General features: G+C 35.8%; 2 protein-coding genes across 5 annotated transcripts; one reads left to right on the top strand and one right to left on the bottom strand.

Moving 5' to 3' along the window:
• The first annotated feature begins 7597 nt into the window (after positions 1 to 7597).
• On the top strand, positions 7598 to 13294 carry LOC104246829 (uncharacterized). Of its 3 annotated transcripts, none has more exons than XM_009802716.2 (9): positions 7598 to 7755; positions 8727 to 9052; positions 9866 to 9991; positions 10071 to 10110; positions 10200 to 10282; positions 10881 to 10949; positions 11060 to 11113; positions 11354 to 11482; positions 11636 to 13294. In XM_009802716.2, the coding sequence occupies exons 2-9, from the start codon at positions 8768 to 8770 to the stop codon at positions 13259 to 13261; spliced, it is 2412 nt and encodes an 803-aa protein (XP_009801018.1). In that variant the 5' UTR covers positions 7598 to 7755; positions 8727 to 8767; the 3' UTR covers positions 13262 to 13294. The 3 variants fall into 3 exon arrangements, with proteins under 3 accessions (XP_009801018.1, XP_009801019.1, XP_009801020.1); XM_009802717.2 differs by lacking the exon at positions 7598 to 7755 and adding an exon at positions 7768 to 7926; XM_009802718.2 differs by lacking the exon at positions 7598 to 7755 and adding an exon at positions 7943 to 8338.
• A 1747-nt stretch (positions 13295 to 15041) lies between these two features.
• Positions 15042 to 18368, bottom strand: LOC104246831 (uncharacterized). Of its 2 annotated transcripts, none has more exons than XM_070162806.1 (4): positions 18066 to 18368; positions 16838 to 16906; positions 15466 to 15638; positions 15042 to 15378 (listed from the first exon to the last, which is right to left on the bottom strand). In XM_070162806.1, exons 1-4 carry the CDS (start codon positions 18301 to 18303, stop codon positions 15184 to 15186), a joined length of 675 nt encoding a protein of 224 aa, XP_070018907.1. In that variant the 5' UTR covers positions 18304 to 18368; the 3' UTR covers positions 15042 to 15183. The 2 variants fall into 2 exon arrangements, with proteins under 2 accessions (XP_070018907.1, XP_009801021.1); XM_009802719.2 differs by having other exon boundaries at positions 17994 to 18365.
• Positions 18369 to 19668: the final 1300 nt, after the last annotated feature.

The raw sequence follows: 19668 nt of genomic DNA, 5'->3' as shown, positions 1-19668 counted from the left end.
AAGTCAGGTGCCCGCCTGGAGAATGGAGGTGTTAAAATTTTGAGAAAGTTGAAGAAGTCAGGAGCCCGCCTGGAGAATGGAGGTGTTATTTTTAAGGAAGTTGAAGAAGTCAGGAGTCTGCCTGGAGACTGGAGGTGTTATTTTTAACGATTGAAGAAGTCAGGAGCCAGCCTGGAGAATGGAGGTGTTATTTTTAAGGAATTGAAGAAGTCAGGAGCCCGCCTGGAGAATGGAGGTGTTAAAATTTTGAGAAAGTTGAAGAAGTCAGGAGCCCGCATGGAGAATGGAGGTGATAAAATGCAAGAATTTGAAGAAGTCAGGAGCCCGCCTGGAGAATAGAGGTGATAGAATTTAAGAAGTTGTTGAAGTCAGGAGCCCGCCTGGAGAACGGAGGTTGATATATTTTAAGTTGAAGAAGTCAGGAGCCCGCCTGGAGAATGGAGGTGATAAAATTTTAAGGAATTGAAGAAGTCAGGAGCCCGCCTGGAGAACGGAGGTGATAAAATTAAAGAAGTTATTGAAGTCAGGAGCCCGCCTGGAGAACGGAGGTTGTTATATTTTTAAAGTTGTTGAAGTCAGGAGCCCGCCTGGAGAATTGAGGTTGTGTCATCTTTCAAAAGTTAAGATTGAAGTCAGGAGCCTGCCTGCAGAACAGAGGAACGCATTTCCAGATCAAACAGAGAAATCAGTAATGAGAAGGATACAACAAAAATCCCCAGCATAACACGCTTTAATGAAGGAATAGTGTCCCCAGCAGACAGAACGGAATAATAAAACTTATGTTCAAGAAGGAAAAAGGCAAGTGTCATCCCAGCAGTTTTTGAAAGAAAGGCACCAGAGGAAACACAAGCCGACAAGAAAGCAAGGCAACCAGAGTAAGGGGAAGACAGATAAGATTCTGTAATTTCTAGCTTAGTCTAGCTTCGTATTTTCTTTTAAAGCATGGTGTAATAAGGAGGTCAACAAACAGTAAAAGTAGCATGCAACAGCAGTAACATTGCAGTCCCATGGTAGTCCCAGCTACCAAAACTTCCCGAACTACATTGACCTGATTCCTGTTCAGCCCAAGATATGTAGGAAATCTCTGAAGCAAAGGTTCGTTCAAATCTTTTTCAAAAACTGCTTCACACGGAGTACTCGGATGGGCAAAAATCGCTCACTTTATCTTTGCACGAAAACCCTTCGTGTCTTCGGGCAAAGAGGGCAGCTGTAAGCACGTGATTTTTGCCCTATATGAGAATTACTCCCAAAAAAAATTCAAAATAAAATGATTTTCCTTGGTGTGCAATTTTGAGAATTTTTGTGATATTTTTGGATAATTATTTGTATTTGTTTGTGCATGTTTATTTGTTAAATTAATAAAAAAATACAAAAATATGTCGCATTTTTGCATATAGGATTTAATTCTATAATTATTAGTAATTAAGTTTGTTTTACAAAAATTAAAAAATTACAAAAAATAGGCATCTTTTGCATTTTTAGCATTTAATGTCCAAATACACAATTTTATGCTTAATTATTACTTAATTATGCGTTAATTGTTATTGGGAATTAATATGCGCTTTTATAACTTAATTTAGTTCTTAATAATAATTTAAGTATTTTTATAATTTAGTTCTAGAAAAATAAAAGAAGAAAAAGAGCAAAAATACAAAGAAAAATCGGATTGGGCCACTTCTTCAAATTTCAACCCCAGGCCCAAACAATTGTCCAACCTTCCCCACGACACGGTCCATTTCAAACCGGGTCGACCCGGTCCATAACCCAAATATCCCAACACCCCCTCCCATATATTACATTTTCACAAAAAAAAAAAAAAACTAAAAAACCCAAAAAAAAAAAAAACCTAAAAACTACCCATCCCCCCCCTCTCTTACCTTCTTCTTCTTCAAACCTCCAACTCCTCTCCTATGGCTGCCTTTCCCCTCACCCAACGACCACCCCCTCCAGCCCTTCCCCCTCACCCCGTCACACTCACACACACGCACCAACAACTCCATAGCTGCCCTCCTCCATCGAGCTTCGTCATCGTCGAGTTTGAGCTCATCCATGGCTTCCCCTACTGCATCGTCTGCTCCTTCTTGCTGCGTTCCAGCTGCTTCTCCTTCTTGCTGCGTTCCAGCTGCTTCTGCTTCTTGCTGCGTCGAGCTGCTTCAGCTGTCGTTGCTGCGCTGCTACTGCTGCTGCCGTTGCTGCGCCGCTGCTGCTGCTGCCTTTCCAGCTGCTTCTGCTTCTTGCTGCGTTCTTCTTCATCTTTCACCTCGACTGATGCTTGTTGCTTCGTCGTCTTCAAGTCCGTTTATGTCCAAGTTTCGTTGGTTTCGTTTAGAGTTCGTTAGATGTTCGTCGTTGGTCATTTACGGTTAGTTGTTCTAAGTTTTATTTCGTCCATAATTTGTTTGATATTTTCAGATTTTGAATTAGCATAAGTTTGCTTTATTTTTCTTATTTATTTTCAGATAAAAATTGTTAGTTTAATTATATTGTTGTTAGATTTAAGTTGAAGATTCAATTATATTATTTTTCAGTTTGTTTTATTAATTTTAAGAGGATTTAGTTTTAATATAGAAAGGTATTAGTTTAAATCGTTTAAATCCGTTGTTTGTTGTTAATATAGATTTAATTCGTATTCATTTTTTGAAGTTCGTTTTTAATTCAGTGATTTAATGTGAAGTTATGTTTTGGTTTTAATTTTTGAATCATGTATCTTTGTTATAATTTTTGTTGGATTTAATTAAGAAAGATTAATTGATTATTTGAAGATTAGTGATTTGAATATGTTTATTTGTTTTGTTTAAGTTTAATTCGAAGTTTGAATAAAGTTTGTTTGTTATTGTTGTTGAATCTTTTCATTTATGTTCATACTTTGTTTGGTTGATCTTGAATCCGAAATTTGTATAGTTTGATTTTCTTGTTTGTTGTTTATCATTTATGATTATTTCTTCAGCTTGCTTCATGATCTTGTTTAGTTTTAATATAGAAATTGTTGGTTGTAATGTTGTTAGATTTAATTTTAAGTTCAAATGATTATTGAATTTAGAAATCTGAATATACATGTTTGTTGGTGTTGAATCTGAAAGTAGGTTTGTTTGTTGTTAAAGATGTTGTTCAATCAAGATAATTTTAGTTGTTTCTTTGTTGTTCATCATTTAGTTTGAATTTATTGTTGAACATTGTTAGAAATTGGTCATATTTGCTATATTTTGGTTGAGTTTGATTAATTGATTGGTTATAGCTGATGGGGGTAGTTTGGTAAATTGCAGTACGTTCAGGGGTAAATTGGTAATTGCAATAAGGTCGGAGGGGTAGTTTGGGAATTGAACATTTTGAATAATTCTTTATGTTAAGCATAGGGGACAAAATGTAATGGGGTGTGGGTGATATAATTGTTTAATATAATGGGGGACAAGACATAAGGTAGTGGAGGGGAATATTGTATTTGTTTATGTTAGGCATGGGGAACAAGATGTAATGGGGTGGGGTTGATATATTTGTTTAATGTAGTGGGGGATGAGTGGGAAGATAATGAGTTTGGTAGGAGAAAGTGGTTGATTTATTAATTGATTAAAGGGTTTTGGGATGGGATATAAATAAAAGACTTGAATCAGATTTTGAGGGGACAGAAAAAAGAGGAGAGATATATAGAGAAAAAAAAAGAGCTGAATATTTAAGAGAGAAAGAAATTCCGAAAAAATATTAAAACTTTCAAAAAAAAATACAAATAAAAAAGGAGCTGGAAATTCGAAGAGAGAGTAGTACACACTTGATAAATATTCTGATATACGGGTTTAGAAAAGAAGGGTTAAACATTAATTAGCCTTTCAAAATCTGAAAATTCCCTTGGTTTCTGTCCGTTGTTTGTTGTTGGTGTTTCTGGATTTTATTTTGATTTTGAAATCTGTCACTGGGATTTCTGTTGACTGGATTGCTGGTTATTATTATTGTTGTTGTGTTACGTACTACGTGGTTGACTTTCTTCTTCTTATATTGACAATACCAGGTACACAACTGTAATTTTGGCCTTTTGTAAGCTGAAAATGAAGAATGGAAGTTTAAATTTTTAATTTAGTTTTTTTATTAATTGCATTTAGGTTATTTCATGTATTATTATTCTGTAAATCACCGTTGTTTTGCATAATTAGTCATATTGTAGCGATGTATTAAATAATGTTTTGTTTTAACCTGATTATTAGGTAGTATATATTTAAGCCTGTTCATTACTGATTAAACTATCAAATAATTAAAATAGAAGAAAATAACGTAAAAATGGCTTTATTAAATCAGTTTGGCAAAATTGATTAAGTTCTTTATTCATAAGGGTTTTAGTATCGTCAACGTTAAGTTAATCGGAATTATGTAGCTAAATTCAGTTAAAACATGAATTAATTTTGCGAATCAAGTATTAGGACATGATTTGAATTAAAACAAGGTTAGTTAAGGTTAAATTATTTAATTTTTAGAAATACGGTTTAGTAATCAAGATTATTTCTAATCTTCAGTATTTGTAAATAATTAATTTCAATAGCTCAAGTCATCTAACAATATGATTTTTAATCCGACTATGGGATAATTAGTTTTTTTTTTAAAAAAAAAAATTATTTGACAATTTCAAGTTGTATTTATAATTATAATTTTTATTACTTTCCGTTGATATTTGTTTTTCTCTTCTATTTAATATGTTATTTTTCAGAATGTAGAGATTGATTTTATATTTATAGACAAACTTAGTAATAATAAAAATGTAGTCATTAAAGGATATTCTTGAAATAAGGAAGGATTTCGCTAAAAATAAATAGATGTAAACAATACAAAAATTTGCAGGATTCTCCAATCTCATTTATTTATTTATTTATTTAAAAAAAATACTTAGAATTTGGGATGGATTGTTTAGTGAATTTCACTTCCTTCCCCAAAGATAATAACGCGCTAGACTCTTTAGGCGCGATTTAATTAATTTTACCTTCTTAAACTCGGATGCGCATTTCATGCGACCCAAATCTAAATCCTAAAACATTGAATAAAAATGTGTTCCGGATTGCGGGTGCATTTCATGTGACGTAATCCAAAGACATGTTTTAAACGATGTTCACATTTTTTTAAAAAAAATAAATAAATATAATAATAAAAGCGGTAAAAAGTTAAAATTTGCACATAAGTTCATATTTGTATAAAATCAGATAATCAAGCCGAATATAACAGTTGAGCGACCGTGCTAGAACCACGGAACTCGGGAATGCCTAACACCTTCTCCCGGGTTAACAGAATTCCTTATCCGGATTTCTGGTTCGCAGACTGTAATACAGAGTCATTCTTTTCCTCGATTCGGGATTAAATTGGTGACTTGGGACACCCTAAATCTCCCAAGTGGCGACTCTGAAATAAATAAACAAATCCCGTTTCGATTGTCCTTTAACTGAAAAAACTCCCTTGTACCCTCGCGGTGCCGGAAAAAGGAGGCGTGACAGCGTCCAATCGGCAAAAAAATAATTAGAAAAATAAATATTGATTATGTATAGATATGTATAATTTATATTAATATCCGAAAAAGTAGAGTTGATTATTATTTTGAGACGGTTAAATTGTGCAAACTTTTCAAAAAAATAAATAAACAAGACGTGCAATATAGTGATTGGGCTCATGCATGGGCATCCTTTACTAGTACAGAGAAGGCCAAATACATCAACAAACCCTTAAAGTTATCCGCTTTTTTCGCTTAAACATTCTATCTTAAGTCTGTTTCATTTGAACACCTCAAATATGTCAGTTAGACACAATTTTGGTGTGGCATAGTGTAAACTGCCCACCTCTTTAAAGAGCGTGACATTTCATATAATGATATTGTCATGGGTCTCAAAGAACAAGCGTTAATAGGAAAAAAAAAATAGAAAAAATAAAGTAGTAACTTTTTTTCTCTCACATCTCTATCTACCTACGAAGAACACCTACAGTTCTCCATTCTTCTTCCTCACGTTTAGCTATAGCATTCCGGCGAAAATCAAAGAGCTCCATCATGTGAGCACTTCTCAGCCAAAATCTTGTCAGGTTAGCAAATATTAAGTTGAAGAATCAAAGAGCACCACCACGTGAGCTTTACCTAGCTTCTCAGCCCAAAAACAACAAAGTCTTACCAGATTAGCAAAAGTTAAGTTCAAGAATCAAAGAGCTCCACCATGTGAGCTTTACCAAGAGAGAAAAGCCTTGTTACCTCCATCTTCTCTTGTCAACATTTGGATATGTCAAAAGTAACAAAATTAACAATTAGGCCATCTCCAACCTTGCCCCCATCTCCAACCTTGCCCCCATCTCCCATAATGGGAAAATTTTTTGGGAGAATTTAGCTCCAACCCTCCCCATTTTTGTCCCGAAAATGGGGATGAATAGTGTTCCCTCAAATATGGGATACACTATTCATCTCACCATTACTATTCATTTTATCATTATTTTATTATTTAATCTTTTAATTTATCTCTTTATATATACCTAATTATGTTTATGCAATGTCTTTATAATATTAATATTATATCTTAACTTTGGTGTATAATTTTGATAAATTAATTTTCGTGCATTTATTATTTTTATGTAAAATTATAAGTTAATTTTATTGTAGAATTGTTTTAATTATGGAAATTACAAATTAATAAAAATAAAAGATGGAATTTGTTTAATGGAAATTAACAAATGAAATTGAAATGAAAGATAATAATAATATAGAAGAGAGAGAAGAATATAAAAAAGTTTGGGGAATAGTTGGAGTAAGTTATTCCCAAAATGGGTAAATCTCCATTTTGGGACCAAAAATAGGGTAAAGGTTGGAGATGCCCTTGGAAGAAGAAAAATCTGAACAGTAATATTTTCCGGCGAAACTTCATTTTTCCCGATAAAATTTTGTTTTTTCAACAAAATTAAAATTGTGAATTAAATCTAAAGAAAAATCAGATTTACATCTCAAAATATTTCGGCGAAACTTTAATTTTTTCGGCGAAGTTTCGTGAATCTAAAGAAGAAGAAATCATATTTGGATCTTTCAAACAAATTCAGGCGAAAGCTACTACGTGAAGAAAGAGGAAAAAAAAATTGGAGAAGAAGGATATCGTTGGAAAGAAATGACCAGAAATTGATTTCTCTAGCAAGGATGGGTCATTTGGGGAAGATGACGATGGTGGGGTGGGGTTCTCGTTTTTACTTTTAATTTTTTTTCCATTTTTTTTTAAAATTTCTTGTTAAATTCATATGTCCTCGTCTTATTCGTCAATTTGGCATGTGAATTACACACACCTATTGTGTTTGACTACCTTCAAATTTTATGTTCAAATGACACATTTGAGCTATGCTTGGAGTATTTAAAAGAAACACACTTAAGATAGAGTGTGTTGAGTGAAAAGGACGGACAACTTTAAAGGTCTGTGAATGAATTTGGCCTATCGAGAAAGGGTTGAGATTGACAAGGGCAAAAAGATATAGAATAGGAGGAGGATAATGTCAATTATTTAAAGTTAAAGGAGCAGTTTGATTTTTAAAGTAAAGTTTGGGACGTAAATGACAAATAAAAAAAAGGATCACTGGAATTATAAACCCTTATTGCATTAACCCTCAAAAAACCTCCACTCTCTTCACTCGACACTCAATCATCCTTTTCACTCTTCAATTCTCACACAAAATCCTAATTTTTTCCCCCATTTTTTGCAATCCAAAATCCCAAATTATCCCCACCATGTTTTTTCTTCTGTAGAGTACACTTCAAGTTATTCAATTAAGGTTCTTCATCTCTCCTTTATAAAAATGTGTTTTTTTTGTGTGTTTAGGTCTGAAATACAAAGTGGGTTTTTGATATTAAGGTTCTTCAATTCCGTGCTTCTTTTCTGATATTATTGTCTATCTGTTGAGCCGAGTGTCTCCCGAAAATAGCCTCTACACTTCGAGTGAGGGGTAAGTCTGGTACATTCTACTCTCCCCAGACCCCAATAGTGAGATTTTACCCAATAGTGAGATTTTACCCAATAGTGAGATTGTTAGTTCTTCAATTCCGTGGATTTCATACTTCTTATTCTTATGATTTTGTCTATGCCATGGAATTTATGTGGTCCATGTAAAGCATATAGGAGATTAGTGAAGGCCAAAAGTGGACTGGATACCCTGCCTCATATTCATTTCCAGTTGCCTTTTCTAAGATTTACGAGCTATGGAATTTGTAAAGAGCTCTTTATGTTGTAAAAGGAAAAAGAAATCCTTATGTTGTAATATCTGAAGGGGAGCCTTGGCGTAACTGGTAAAGTTGCTGCCAGGTGATCAGGAGGTTACGGGTTCAAGCCGTGGAAACAACCTCTTGCAGAAATGTAGGGTAAGGTTGCGTACAATAGATCTTGTGGCCCGGCCCTTCCCCGGACCCCGCACCGGGCTGCTCTTTTATGTTGTAATATCTAAATGCTAATGCTTTTTCTTTATAAGTGTAGTAGTAGCACAAGTAGTAGTTTAGTTAAAATGTGGCTTTTACATACTTAAATTTGGTGGAATTAGGTGGAGTTTTGACTAGCTGCCTCTTTTGTATCAATGAGTGCTTGAACTAATCTCTGTTGATTTAGCTGTCTAATGATTTACATACTTATGGCCAGAATTGAATTCAATATTAGATAGGCAACTTACATTGTTTTTTTTCTTGAATGTATAGTTTGCTTTCAATTGGCTATGATTCCCATTGGATTGATTTCTTGACCACAAACGTAATGCAGGTGTTAGTATACCGAGTACTGGAGTGTGCTTAAAAGGAAACATGAGCGCCAAACTTGAGCAGGCATCTAGCCGCATCCAGACGGCTGCTTCATCTGCAACATCATTGAGCAGCCCAAAGATCTCTATGTTTGCCAATAAAACCGGATTTGTGATACCAAAAAACAAGTTAGCAGGTTCATTGGTTCCGGTATATCGAGGAGGGAAAAAAGGAGGTAGTGATTCTGTTAATGAAGAGAGCAGTAAACAGGTGCAAAGGAAAACCAAGTGGGGCCCTGATCTTACGCAAGATACCACTGTCAGAAAAGCAAGAGCCTTGGCATATCAGGTGCTTTAGAATGCTTTGAAATATATATCTAGTTACACTTTTTATTGGTTTTTACGTTCCTTTTAGTCTTTCTAGCATCAGAAAGAAATAACTTTTATATTCTTCATCAAAAGAATATAAACTGCCATTAATTCCAAACTCAGTATTGTAGGGACGTGTCAAAATTACACTTTTTTTGGTGCTCCTTCAGGCTATGCAGCACAAGTTTCCCATATAGATACAAAAGAATTATAACATTGTCATGCCTTTTCCTGTGAAATCCACAACATGGGCAAAGGGCACTGACTGCCATAAAAGTTCACTTTTACTATGTTATGGAATATGCATAAGTCCACACTTACACACAGTACGTGCAATAAGTCTATCCATTTAATTTATGATGAAGAAGTGTGCACATATTAATTCTCGAAGTGTATATATATTATGTTACATTGATCAATTCAAAACAGTAGATACAACATAACCACACACATATTTATGCGACATGAGGATCATCCTAGATTTGGAATTGATGGTTGTTCCTGTTCTTCTCAAGTGGACCGTTTCTTGAACTTTGTAATTCGATTGACTCTAGCATCCCAACAACACCCCCACCCCCACCCCCACCACCACACACACAAAAAAAATGTTTTGCAGGCATTTAAGGCCTCAATTTTATGGGAAGGAGTTTTATTGCTTGGTGGCAATTAAAGATTTCCCTTTGTTCATTGGTCCTAAGAGTCGGTGCATTCTATGTGAATGGCTTTTATGAATTCCTACTCCAGGTGCCACTAAGTGATATTGCTGCCTTGTAATGGTACAAATTTTGGGCAGAGTCGGGTGGATCAAATAACACAGCTACTGAGTTCTAGGACTTTGGAGGGTGAAGGCAGCAAGGACGCACTGTCAGCCTCCCCTGCTAAAGATCATGAGTCTTCGGACCATCAACCTAATGATGAGGTAAAATAATTTATAAGATCTTTTAGTAGCAAATTTTGCTTGGGTTAGCTTCAAAAGCTGATGTCTTTTGTGGATGTAGAGCGTGAGTTCACTGGAACTTGAAAGACAGGAAGCCATTGGTATGTTGTGATTGATCCCTTGAGTACTGGCTTTTACTCTTCCATTATCAAATATACCATACAAATTACCTGTTTTTATACATTTTCAGGGGAGATTCTAAAACTGAATCCCAGCTATAAGCCACCTGCTGGTTATAAGCCTGTACCCAAGGAGGCAAAGATCCCATTACCTGTAAGTTTAATACAGTTTCTGGCACTTTGTGTTTTTTCTTTTTCTTTTCTCCTTGTAGTAGCTTCCATTTTGGGTTCTGTGAGTTGATTCTTAATTTTTCGAATTCTTATTAACTGCAGCAATTTTAAGGATCGTCTGTATTTTATTGGATAACACTTCTCGGCTTAAAATTACTACTCTAGTAACTACTACTGAAATCTTATAAAATTTGAAAATGCATTAATACCAATAAGCATGATTGCTTGCCTTGCAAAACAAGAAAAACTTTGCACTGTGGGTGATTAATGTAGAAATTGTTGTCCGTCTCCTTGCACCAACTCTTGCTTCCACAACAAAAAGGAGCAGCTTAAATATGAAAAAGCAGATGTACACATTTTTAATTGTCGTATCTTTTGTTTTAGACTGATTGCCAAGAGTTAAGCTTTGCTTTATTGATGTATTAACTTATTTAAGGTCAAGCTGTATGATACAAGTATGGGAATTCAAAAGCATATTAATCAAGAGACATGAAATTAGATTCCTCTAAGACTAAGCATAATTCTCACTAAAGGTGAAGTGGTAGATCTTCATGAGGCATCTCTGCATGTTTTCAATGCAGATCAAAGAACATCCTGGGTACAATTTTATAGGTTTGATTTTTGGCCCTGCTCATAAGCAACTGGAAAAGGTAATTAATTTCTAGCATCCAAGACCTTTGAAGTTCTACTTATTGAGTAGATCGCATAGTAGTCAAAAGAGTTCCTGGTCATTGAGTGCTTTTTTATCACTGAAAACCAGGAAACTGGAGCTCAAGTAAAGGTTTATGGTACCAAAGCAGATACTGGAGAGAAGGTAATGCCCCCAATTTAATCCTTCATTTATATTTTAGACTAGGTAATTCTTCAAATAAATTTTTAGTGGCATTTGAACACCTCCGAACAGGAGCTTTATAAAATCTATGTCCTACTGGCTCCCAGTATGCAATCTATCGTCGTGTTTGGGCTTCAAGTCTCGTATACGAACGGCAACGGCATGTTCTTATTATTCAACATGATATCTTGAAAATTAACTTCTGTGTTACATCTGTCCCAGATAGAAGCTACTTCTGGTGAAAATGATTCTGGTGCTTATGAGGAAATGTATGTCCAAGTATCAGCTGAGACATATGAAAAGGTTGACGCTGCAGTTGCTTTAATTGAACTTCTGGTTACCCCAGCTTCAGTAAGTAAACAGTAGTATGATGTGTTTTACTCGGTATTATTGTCAATGTCAGTTTGGCAGTTCAGATTTTTTTCCTTTTTCCATGCAATAGCGTTTTTCTTGAAACTTCGTTTTGGTTGTGTCATAAAGTGAAGTGTTCCATTTGGCTTTCAGGTTACTCCAGCGTCGACTACCGCAAAATCGTCAGGTGATGGAGAAACTATTTCCGGCGAAGCAACACCAGGCCCAACGACTCCTCCTGTAGTAAATCAAGGGGTGGCTCAACCAGTTGTGGGGACGCAACCTGCTCAATTACAAGGTCATTTTCAGCCATATCAAGGACAATGGTTTCCTGGACCTACATCTCAGAATACAGTAACTCCATTTCCAGGACCCATTAACTCCTGGAGTTCTTCAGCATCCCTGGTCAGCAACCCTCACCAAGTATCTCCATCTCCTACCAACCTGTCAAATGCACCCTCACCCTTTGGCCCACCACAGGGTATGGCAGATGGATTTGGTTCAGTTCCGCGAAACCCTTTTGTTAACTCTAGCCCACAGGCACCACCACTAATGCGGCAGCCTTTCATGCCTTCCACTCATCTCGGACAAATTGGTGGACCTAGACATCTGATACCATCTTTAGGGTCTACACCACCTCAATCCAATATGACTCCACCTCAATTTTCTCAGAGCCAACCAAATCCAACAGGGTTTCCACAGGGGTTGAGATCTGTTATGTCTTCAATGCCTCAGTCTATCCCTCCTATGGCATACCCAGACCGACCATTGACCCCAGGCGGGAGCTCTCCTGGATGGTCACAGTCACCATGGAACACCCAGACGGGTCAAGGAAGTCATCATCTTTCTTCACGACCTATGGGCATCTCTACCGCTCCACATTTAGATGTTTCACATGGCCATAATTTAGCACCCCAGTCATCTGGACCAGCTCCATCTACGAATTCCGTTTTTCAATCTCAAACACGTATGCCGCCTCCAATGCATCCATCTTCAGGATCTAACCCTGCTCATTTCTTGAACCACCCTGTATCTAGCGGACAACAAGTCATGCATAGTCTCTCACCTAATCCAAATCATGGAAGTTCTCTTAATATTAATTCCATGAGACCTCCTTCCTCTGGAGCTCCAAAACCACTGCAGGCCAGTAGTGATTTTACATTCCAGCCTCACCATCCACAGAATCCAGCATCTCAAGTTGTTTCCAGGCCAGCTGGGCAATTTGGTTCTCAGGAATTTTCACCTCCAAACCAGATGATGCGCCCTTATCTACGACCAGCAATAGACAGTACAAATCCCCCACCTGTTAATCAAGGGTTCCCAAGACCTCTATTAAGCAATCAGATTAATCAGCCAGGACCACACATGTCACCTGATTTCGCCCGAGGACCTGCTGGCCCTCTCCCTCAATTTAGGCACCCGGCATTTTCAAATCAGGGTATAGCTTCACCTACCGGCCCTCAAATGCAACCTCTGAACTTTAGGCCAGCTCCGAATCCTGTAGGTTCTTTCTCTCCTAGAGTAGGAAACCCGATGCCTCTTCAGCAAAATAATCCAACTGCCATGCTTCGACCACAAAATTTTGAGGCTCCCAACAATGTCTTCTTTCGACACAGTAGGCCTGTCTCCAGCTCCTCTGGAGCACATCAAATATATGACCCCTTCTCACCCACTTCTGTCCCTCGGCGTCCTCATCCCGGTGGTAATCCGGCAATGGTAGAAAAACAAGAGAGTGATCCTGAATATGAAGACTTGATGGCCTCTGTTGGAGTTAAATGATTCAAGCTGTCTTCGAGTTGATCGTTAAACCCCCCCCCCCCCCCCCCCCCGCCCCCGCTCCTGCTTTAAGCAAAATTCTATGTTGTCCATGTATCGCTTATAATTCTTAATATGCAATTCTTTTTACTGGGGTTCATAGAGACAGTAACCAACCCCTCCAATTTCCCTTCCCTTGTATTGCAGAAAATGCTTTCTCATAGATATATTTTACAGGAGAAGCAATGTGTTTAGGAAACACTTCTATAAAAGATGCATATCCGTACTTGCTTGGTGCCTACTTGTTGAAGGAATTTGGGTGGATGGTGAATGGTATACTAGCACAGTAGCACTTATTTTGCAGAGATTATAGCGCATGGATTGTTTATGCGGTGAATAATAATATAGAATTATTTTTGCAGCGAATAATAATGCAGTTATTGTTATGTGGTGACTGGTGAGTATTAATACATGGATTGATAATTTGATATAGGAACGGTGTAGGGATTCCCTAATTTATGGGCATTTTACTCTTTACCTTGTATTAAATAATACTTATTTCTCATATACTCCCTCTGTTCACTTTTACTTGTCCGCTGTGGATTTTGAACACCCTTTAAGAAATAATAAATGACGTGCAGAATTTACCATGATATCCATATTAATTTATGCATATTTTTAGTGGATTTGAGAAAATGATCTGAAATGAGTAATTAATATTGTGGATATAACACGAAAAAAGAAATTGTCTTCTCTTGATATGCTAAAAGTGACAAGTAAAAGTGAATTTATTTTTGAAATACTGGACAAGTAAAAGTGAACGGAGGAAATAACTTATAGTACGGGAATTAGTAATATCACGTTTGTTTATGGTATTTAACTTCCCCAAAAACAAAATGATGTATTAATGATACGGGGATTATGTTAATTTATGCAGAAGTTTATACTGAAATATATACTTTGTTGCATACTATTCGATGCCTAAATTGATTTTGAGGATGATGCTCAATGACTTATTGTTTAGTTTTCCAGATTTCTTCCCTTAAGATTTATTTTTATAGAAAGAATAAACTTTACCCAAATCATCTCACGACTTAACTACTTTTTGTTCATTTTTTCTAGTCCGCGGATGCGATAGGCCTCAGAGGAGAGGGGAGGCAACTTGGGATTTTAGGCAAAGTGCTTTTTTTTGTATATAGGATAGGATTTTCATTCCTCCTGCCAAAGCTAGAAAAGAAAGAAGCTCTCTCTTTTTTCCGGCCTTCTTTTTATTTTAAAGGCATATAGTACGTTTTCGCTTTTAAGGGGGAATTCAAGTCAAAATCTAGTACAAGGAAGAAGCGGGTAGCCCAACGAGCTGTATGTTTTTTGCTTTCAAATTGGAAGGAGGTAGGAGACAGTATATAGATCCTTCATTTATTTATTTTTTGTATCTATATGCATATTTTTTTGTACTTCGTTTACTTTTAGTCGGGTATAAAAAGCTTTCACTAGAACAAAGAATCTCTTCATAACAATCTTCACTTTTATAGAAACTGATAATGAGTTCACTAAGGGCTCGTTTGGTACGGGATACGGGATAATTAATCCCAAAATTAAATTCAAGATGAGTTTATCCCATATTTGATTGGAATAAAATCGCAATATAACTAATCCCACCTATGGAAGGGTAGGATAACAATCCCGGAATAAAATCTCGAGATAATTAATCATGGAATAACTTGTTTCCCAACCAAACAACCGCTTAGGCTTCAGGTAATGCAGAAAAAGCTAGTCAACAATCTTCACCTTGCTGGATATCTCATGATCATATACTTTGTACTTCTTTTGTTTAATAATCAAGAAATTGTTGGAAAAGGGGTGTAGGAACATTGCACAAGTTTCTCTTGCTTATGTACAAAGAGAAGAAATACATACGAAAAGGAGTTCAATATGGCTTACTCTAATTAGACAGAAGGACCTGATCTAAGTACCCTCTCTAGTTTTTCAGCTTTTGCATAGTCATTTTCAGTTAGAGGACCAGCAGGGAAAGGGGTGATCTCGACAGTAAGATGTGGCGTGGGGAGCTCATCAAACAACGCTCGCACATTGTTGCAACAGACACTTTCTCCATGAGCACTCTCCCTCCTAATCTGACAACCCTGAAGGATAAAATAAATACTTCTTAGGAAATATTGAACAAAGATTTATGTAGTTCAACACCTAAAAAAATTTGAAGGTCTCGTTACCTTGTGAGAAGTGGCATCTCTGAAGTGGTCATCGTCTGATAACAAGGAAGCAATGGCTTTCAGAAGGCGTCGCCCTTCAGGTTTAGATGGTATCCTGTAATTTCGTCTTAGTGTTCCCTTAGTAGTGGGATGCCATTTGCTCACTAATTTCCTTCTGTCAGAAGCTTCCTTCTCTGGTAAACAAGAATTTCATTAAATTTTTCATTTACCAAGCGGCAGAAAATGTTCAGAGAATAACTGGTCTGCAGATAAGCAGCAACTACATTTACAAATATGTAAATCATATGTAACAAAGAGTGAACAGAACAGATTTATCAATAGCAAGTGGCAAATGTACGACCGCTGGAGGTAGCAAGTGGCATTGTCAAAGCAACTACTTGTTCAAGTAACATCATGTACGACGACAAAAATACATTTTCCATTAACATGAATGTATTAAGAAGATTCAAATTCTTATTGTTGTTATTCCCTTCTCGTTAATCCTCATTTTGTCCACTTCCAACTGCTTTCATCCAAAAGGAGGACAAAGGAGGTGAGAATCAGTGTCCTATGGCAATGTAAGACAGCACAAAGAGCATAGCCCTTTTTTTTGTGCTATAGGTGTTGATGTTTATGTTGATCGATCATAGAAGAAAAGTTATTATTCATTCCGATTAATCTTTCTTCCTATTAATCTGGAAGTTCTTCTCAGATACAAAACCATGAGGCCTTAACAAAGCTCTTAGGAGTCATTTGGTTTGAAGACAAGATATGCTGCGATTAGTTATGCTGGGATTAGTTATGCTAGGATTAGTTATACTGGGATTGGTTATATTGGTATTATTTCTTATTGACTGTTTGGTATGTTGTATTAATCCTGGGTTATTAATTTTACCACTTTATCCTGGGATTATTATTCCATCCTCTGGCATGTGTAAGTTATCCCGGTGCTATTTTTAATTCTGGGATAACTATCCCAGAATTAGTAACCAAACAAGGGATAAGGTGGTACTAGATTTTTATCCCAGGATTATATTTGCTTATCCACCATACCAAACGACCCCTTAAGGATTTAAAGTTGAGCTCAAGACTTAAAACCCCATCAAAATATAGTTTATGTCCAACTACTATGTTGGTTTTTCCTAAGCTAGTCTTGACTTTAGAACATTGATCAAAACAGCTGGTCATGTAAGTAATACTCCTATCAATTGCCACAAGAATTAAAAAGAAGAAAAAAAGAAAGAACCACTCTACTTAGCCAGTATTTTTCTAGAAGTAAGACTAGTGAAGATTGTTGATCAGCATATCAATAGATCAACTCATACAGTACAAATCTTCATTCCTAGAGCACAAATACAAACAAAAGTAGATGTACCAAAGAAACTCCACAAACCTGGTTTGCTTTGTAACTCTTCAAACCATTTGGCAAAACCCAAATCAGCATTCCCATCAGCCTCCAAATCTACAACCAAAACACATCACAAATCAAGCTAAAAGACTCAAAAACCACACTTCCCCAATAAACAAAACAACCCCATTTCTCATTAACACACCAAAAATCAAGCTAAATACATACTCAAATATCATACTTTCCCATACTAAAAAACAACCCCATTTCTCATTATCACACTGTAAATCAAACTTAATACTCAAATAACATACTTTCCCATGTAAAAAAACAACCCCATTTCTCATTATTACACTGTAAATCAAGCTAAATGCTCAAATATCATACTTCCCCATACCAAAAAAAAGCAACCCACTTTCTCACTATCGCACTAAAAGTCAAGCTAAATATCAGATATCACGATTTTCCATATAAAAAAACATCATTTCTCATTAAAAATTTACGAATCAAGCTACAGACTAAACGAACATACTTATCCACATAAAGCAAAATAATCCCATTTCTCATTACACGCTACAAATCAAGCTAAATGCTCAAAAATCACACTTCCCAAGTAAACAAAACAATCCCATTTTTTATTAGCACACTACAAATCAAGCTAAATATCAGATATCATGTTTTTTCCATTTAAGAAACAACCCCAATTCTCATTAACAATTTAGAAAATCAAGCTAAAGACTCAAAAAAACATACTTCTACACATAAAGCAAAATAACCCCATTTCTCATTATCACACTACAAATCAAACTAAATACTCAAAAACCACACTTCCCAAGTAAACAAAGCAGTACCATTTCTCAATATCACACTGTAAATCAAGCTAAATATTCAAATACCATACTTTCCCATATATATATATATATATAATAAAAATTAAAAAACATCTCTCACTACTACAAATCAAGCTAAATTATCAAAAACCACACTTCCTAAGTAAATGAAAGAACCCCCATTTTTTCATTAACACGCTACAAATCAAGCTAAAGACTCAAAAAAAACACTTCTACACATAAAGCAAAATAACCCCATTTCTCATTATTACACTACAAATCAATCTAAATACTCAAATCCCATACTTTTCATATAAAAAACACAACCCCATTTGCCTATTCTTAATGCTTTTTATCTTTAAAAAAAATACCTGAGACAAGTGGATTAGAAGGAGATCCAGCTAAGCCAGCTTTCAAGAGAGCATAAAAAACACAAACTCTACCTGCCCATATTACAGGAGCTTCAAGCAAAGTAGCATCAATGGTTGTTTTAGTTCTACCACTAGCAACACTAAGTGAGTTCCTTTTGTTACCAAAATAAAACTTGTAATCAAGATTAGGTAAAAAAGATTTGGGTAACAAAGGAGAAGTGAAAAAGGTGAGATTTTTGAAGAAAAGATTGTTTCTTGAAATGGGTTGAGATGAAAATGTGAAGGAATGGGTTGTGGTTTGTAGAATCATTGCTTTTGATTGGATTTGGAAAGTGAAATAAAGTGAGAGAGTGAAGATTTCGGAAGCTCTTTGAGAGATATTTATAGAGATTACTATATAAGAAGTAAATTCTGAGGTGAAACGGTGTCATTTTGATGATTGTTTTGGCTGAGTAGATAGGTCGATATTTTTTTAAGGTATGGAATGTGGATAAACATAAGGTTTGATAATTTACGAATAAATCCAAAAATGAAGTATATAGTGGGACCCATCCAAAGGCTTTGTAGTTATTATCTCACAAAGGAAAATGATGTAAGGCAAATACTTTAATTTTATGAATAAGGAAACAGAATTTAAAAAGATGAGAAGACCATCCTTGTAGTCTATATCTTTTTCAAAATTTTATATATTGAAGATCAGGAAAAATGAGAAAATGAATATTGAACTTGTATACGCTCAAAACTAGGTTCGTCCATTTGTTTGTCCACTCGAGGCTGATATATGGTAGGTCAAAGTTCTAGCTCGGGTTATATCGAATCAAGGCGCAAAAGTAGATCGTCGAGCTCGTGACTCAAAAATCGAGATCGAGCAAGATCAAGACCAAGCAAGATCGAGGAAAACTTACCAAGTCAAATAACGGAAAGCCGAAATATCCGCAATCGGTCGAGAATCACGGCAAAAATCTCGGCACGTATCAAGAAGAGGCCAATTAATTAGCATATCATGATATTTTTTAAAGGGGGTTCTGATCATTTGTAACACACCAAAAGAAAGCAATATACTAATCATTTCTAGTTCTTATCATCTTGTTGTTCAGGTCTAAACATTAGTTGAGATATTTCTTGGCTCGGAGGTGATCAAACTCAGAAGCTAAGGCTAGTCAATTTTGTAGTTTGAATTTATTTTATTGTCGTTAATTTCAATATTAATATGTATCAAGTTATATCACGTATCCTTAAAATCGCGTAAAATTCAATCCTTATCCAATTTTAAGGGTAAACATAACTACATATATTATTTTGCTGTAATGATTTTGTTGAGCAAGATCAAAGCAGCAGTATTTTTTTAAAGGAGGAATTCACGTTTGATATACATCAGCTCTGACTGAAATCTTTGAGATGATTCTGTAATATAATTCGGCAAAAAAACTATACGTCATCCTTGAGGTAATGCGCCATGAGTAGCTCTAGAAACTCTCAACGAAGCTGCTAAACTAGAAGTATTGGTGATATCTTCTACTATATGAAAAATATGATTTAAATCCGCTTATTTTCCAATTTTCTCTATGATAACATAACAACCATCAAGGCAGTACGTGTGCAAACTTTACCCCAACCTTGTGAAAATAGTCTACGGATAAAAAATCTCTTTGATTTTTCCTTTGGTTAGTTACAA

Source organism: Nicotiana sylvestris, chromosome 11 (assembly GCF_000393655.2).
Source record: "Nicotiana sylvestris chromosome 11, ASM39365v2, whole genome shotgun sequence".
In the NCBI taxonomy this organism is placed as follows: domain Eukaryota; kingdom Viridiplantae; phylum Streptophyta; class Magnoliopsida; order Solanales; family Solanaceae; genus Nicotiana; species Nicotiana sylvestris.
Note: the sequence above shows the minus strand (reverse complement) of the source record. Positions and strands in the feature narration are given on the sequence as shown.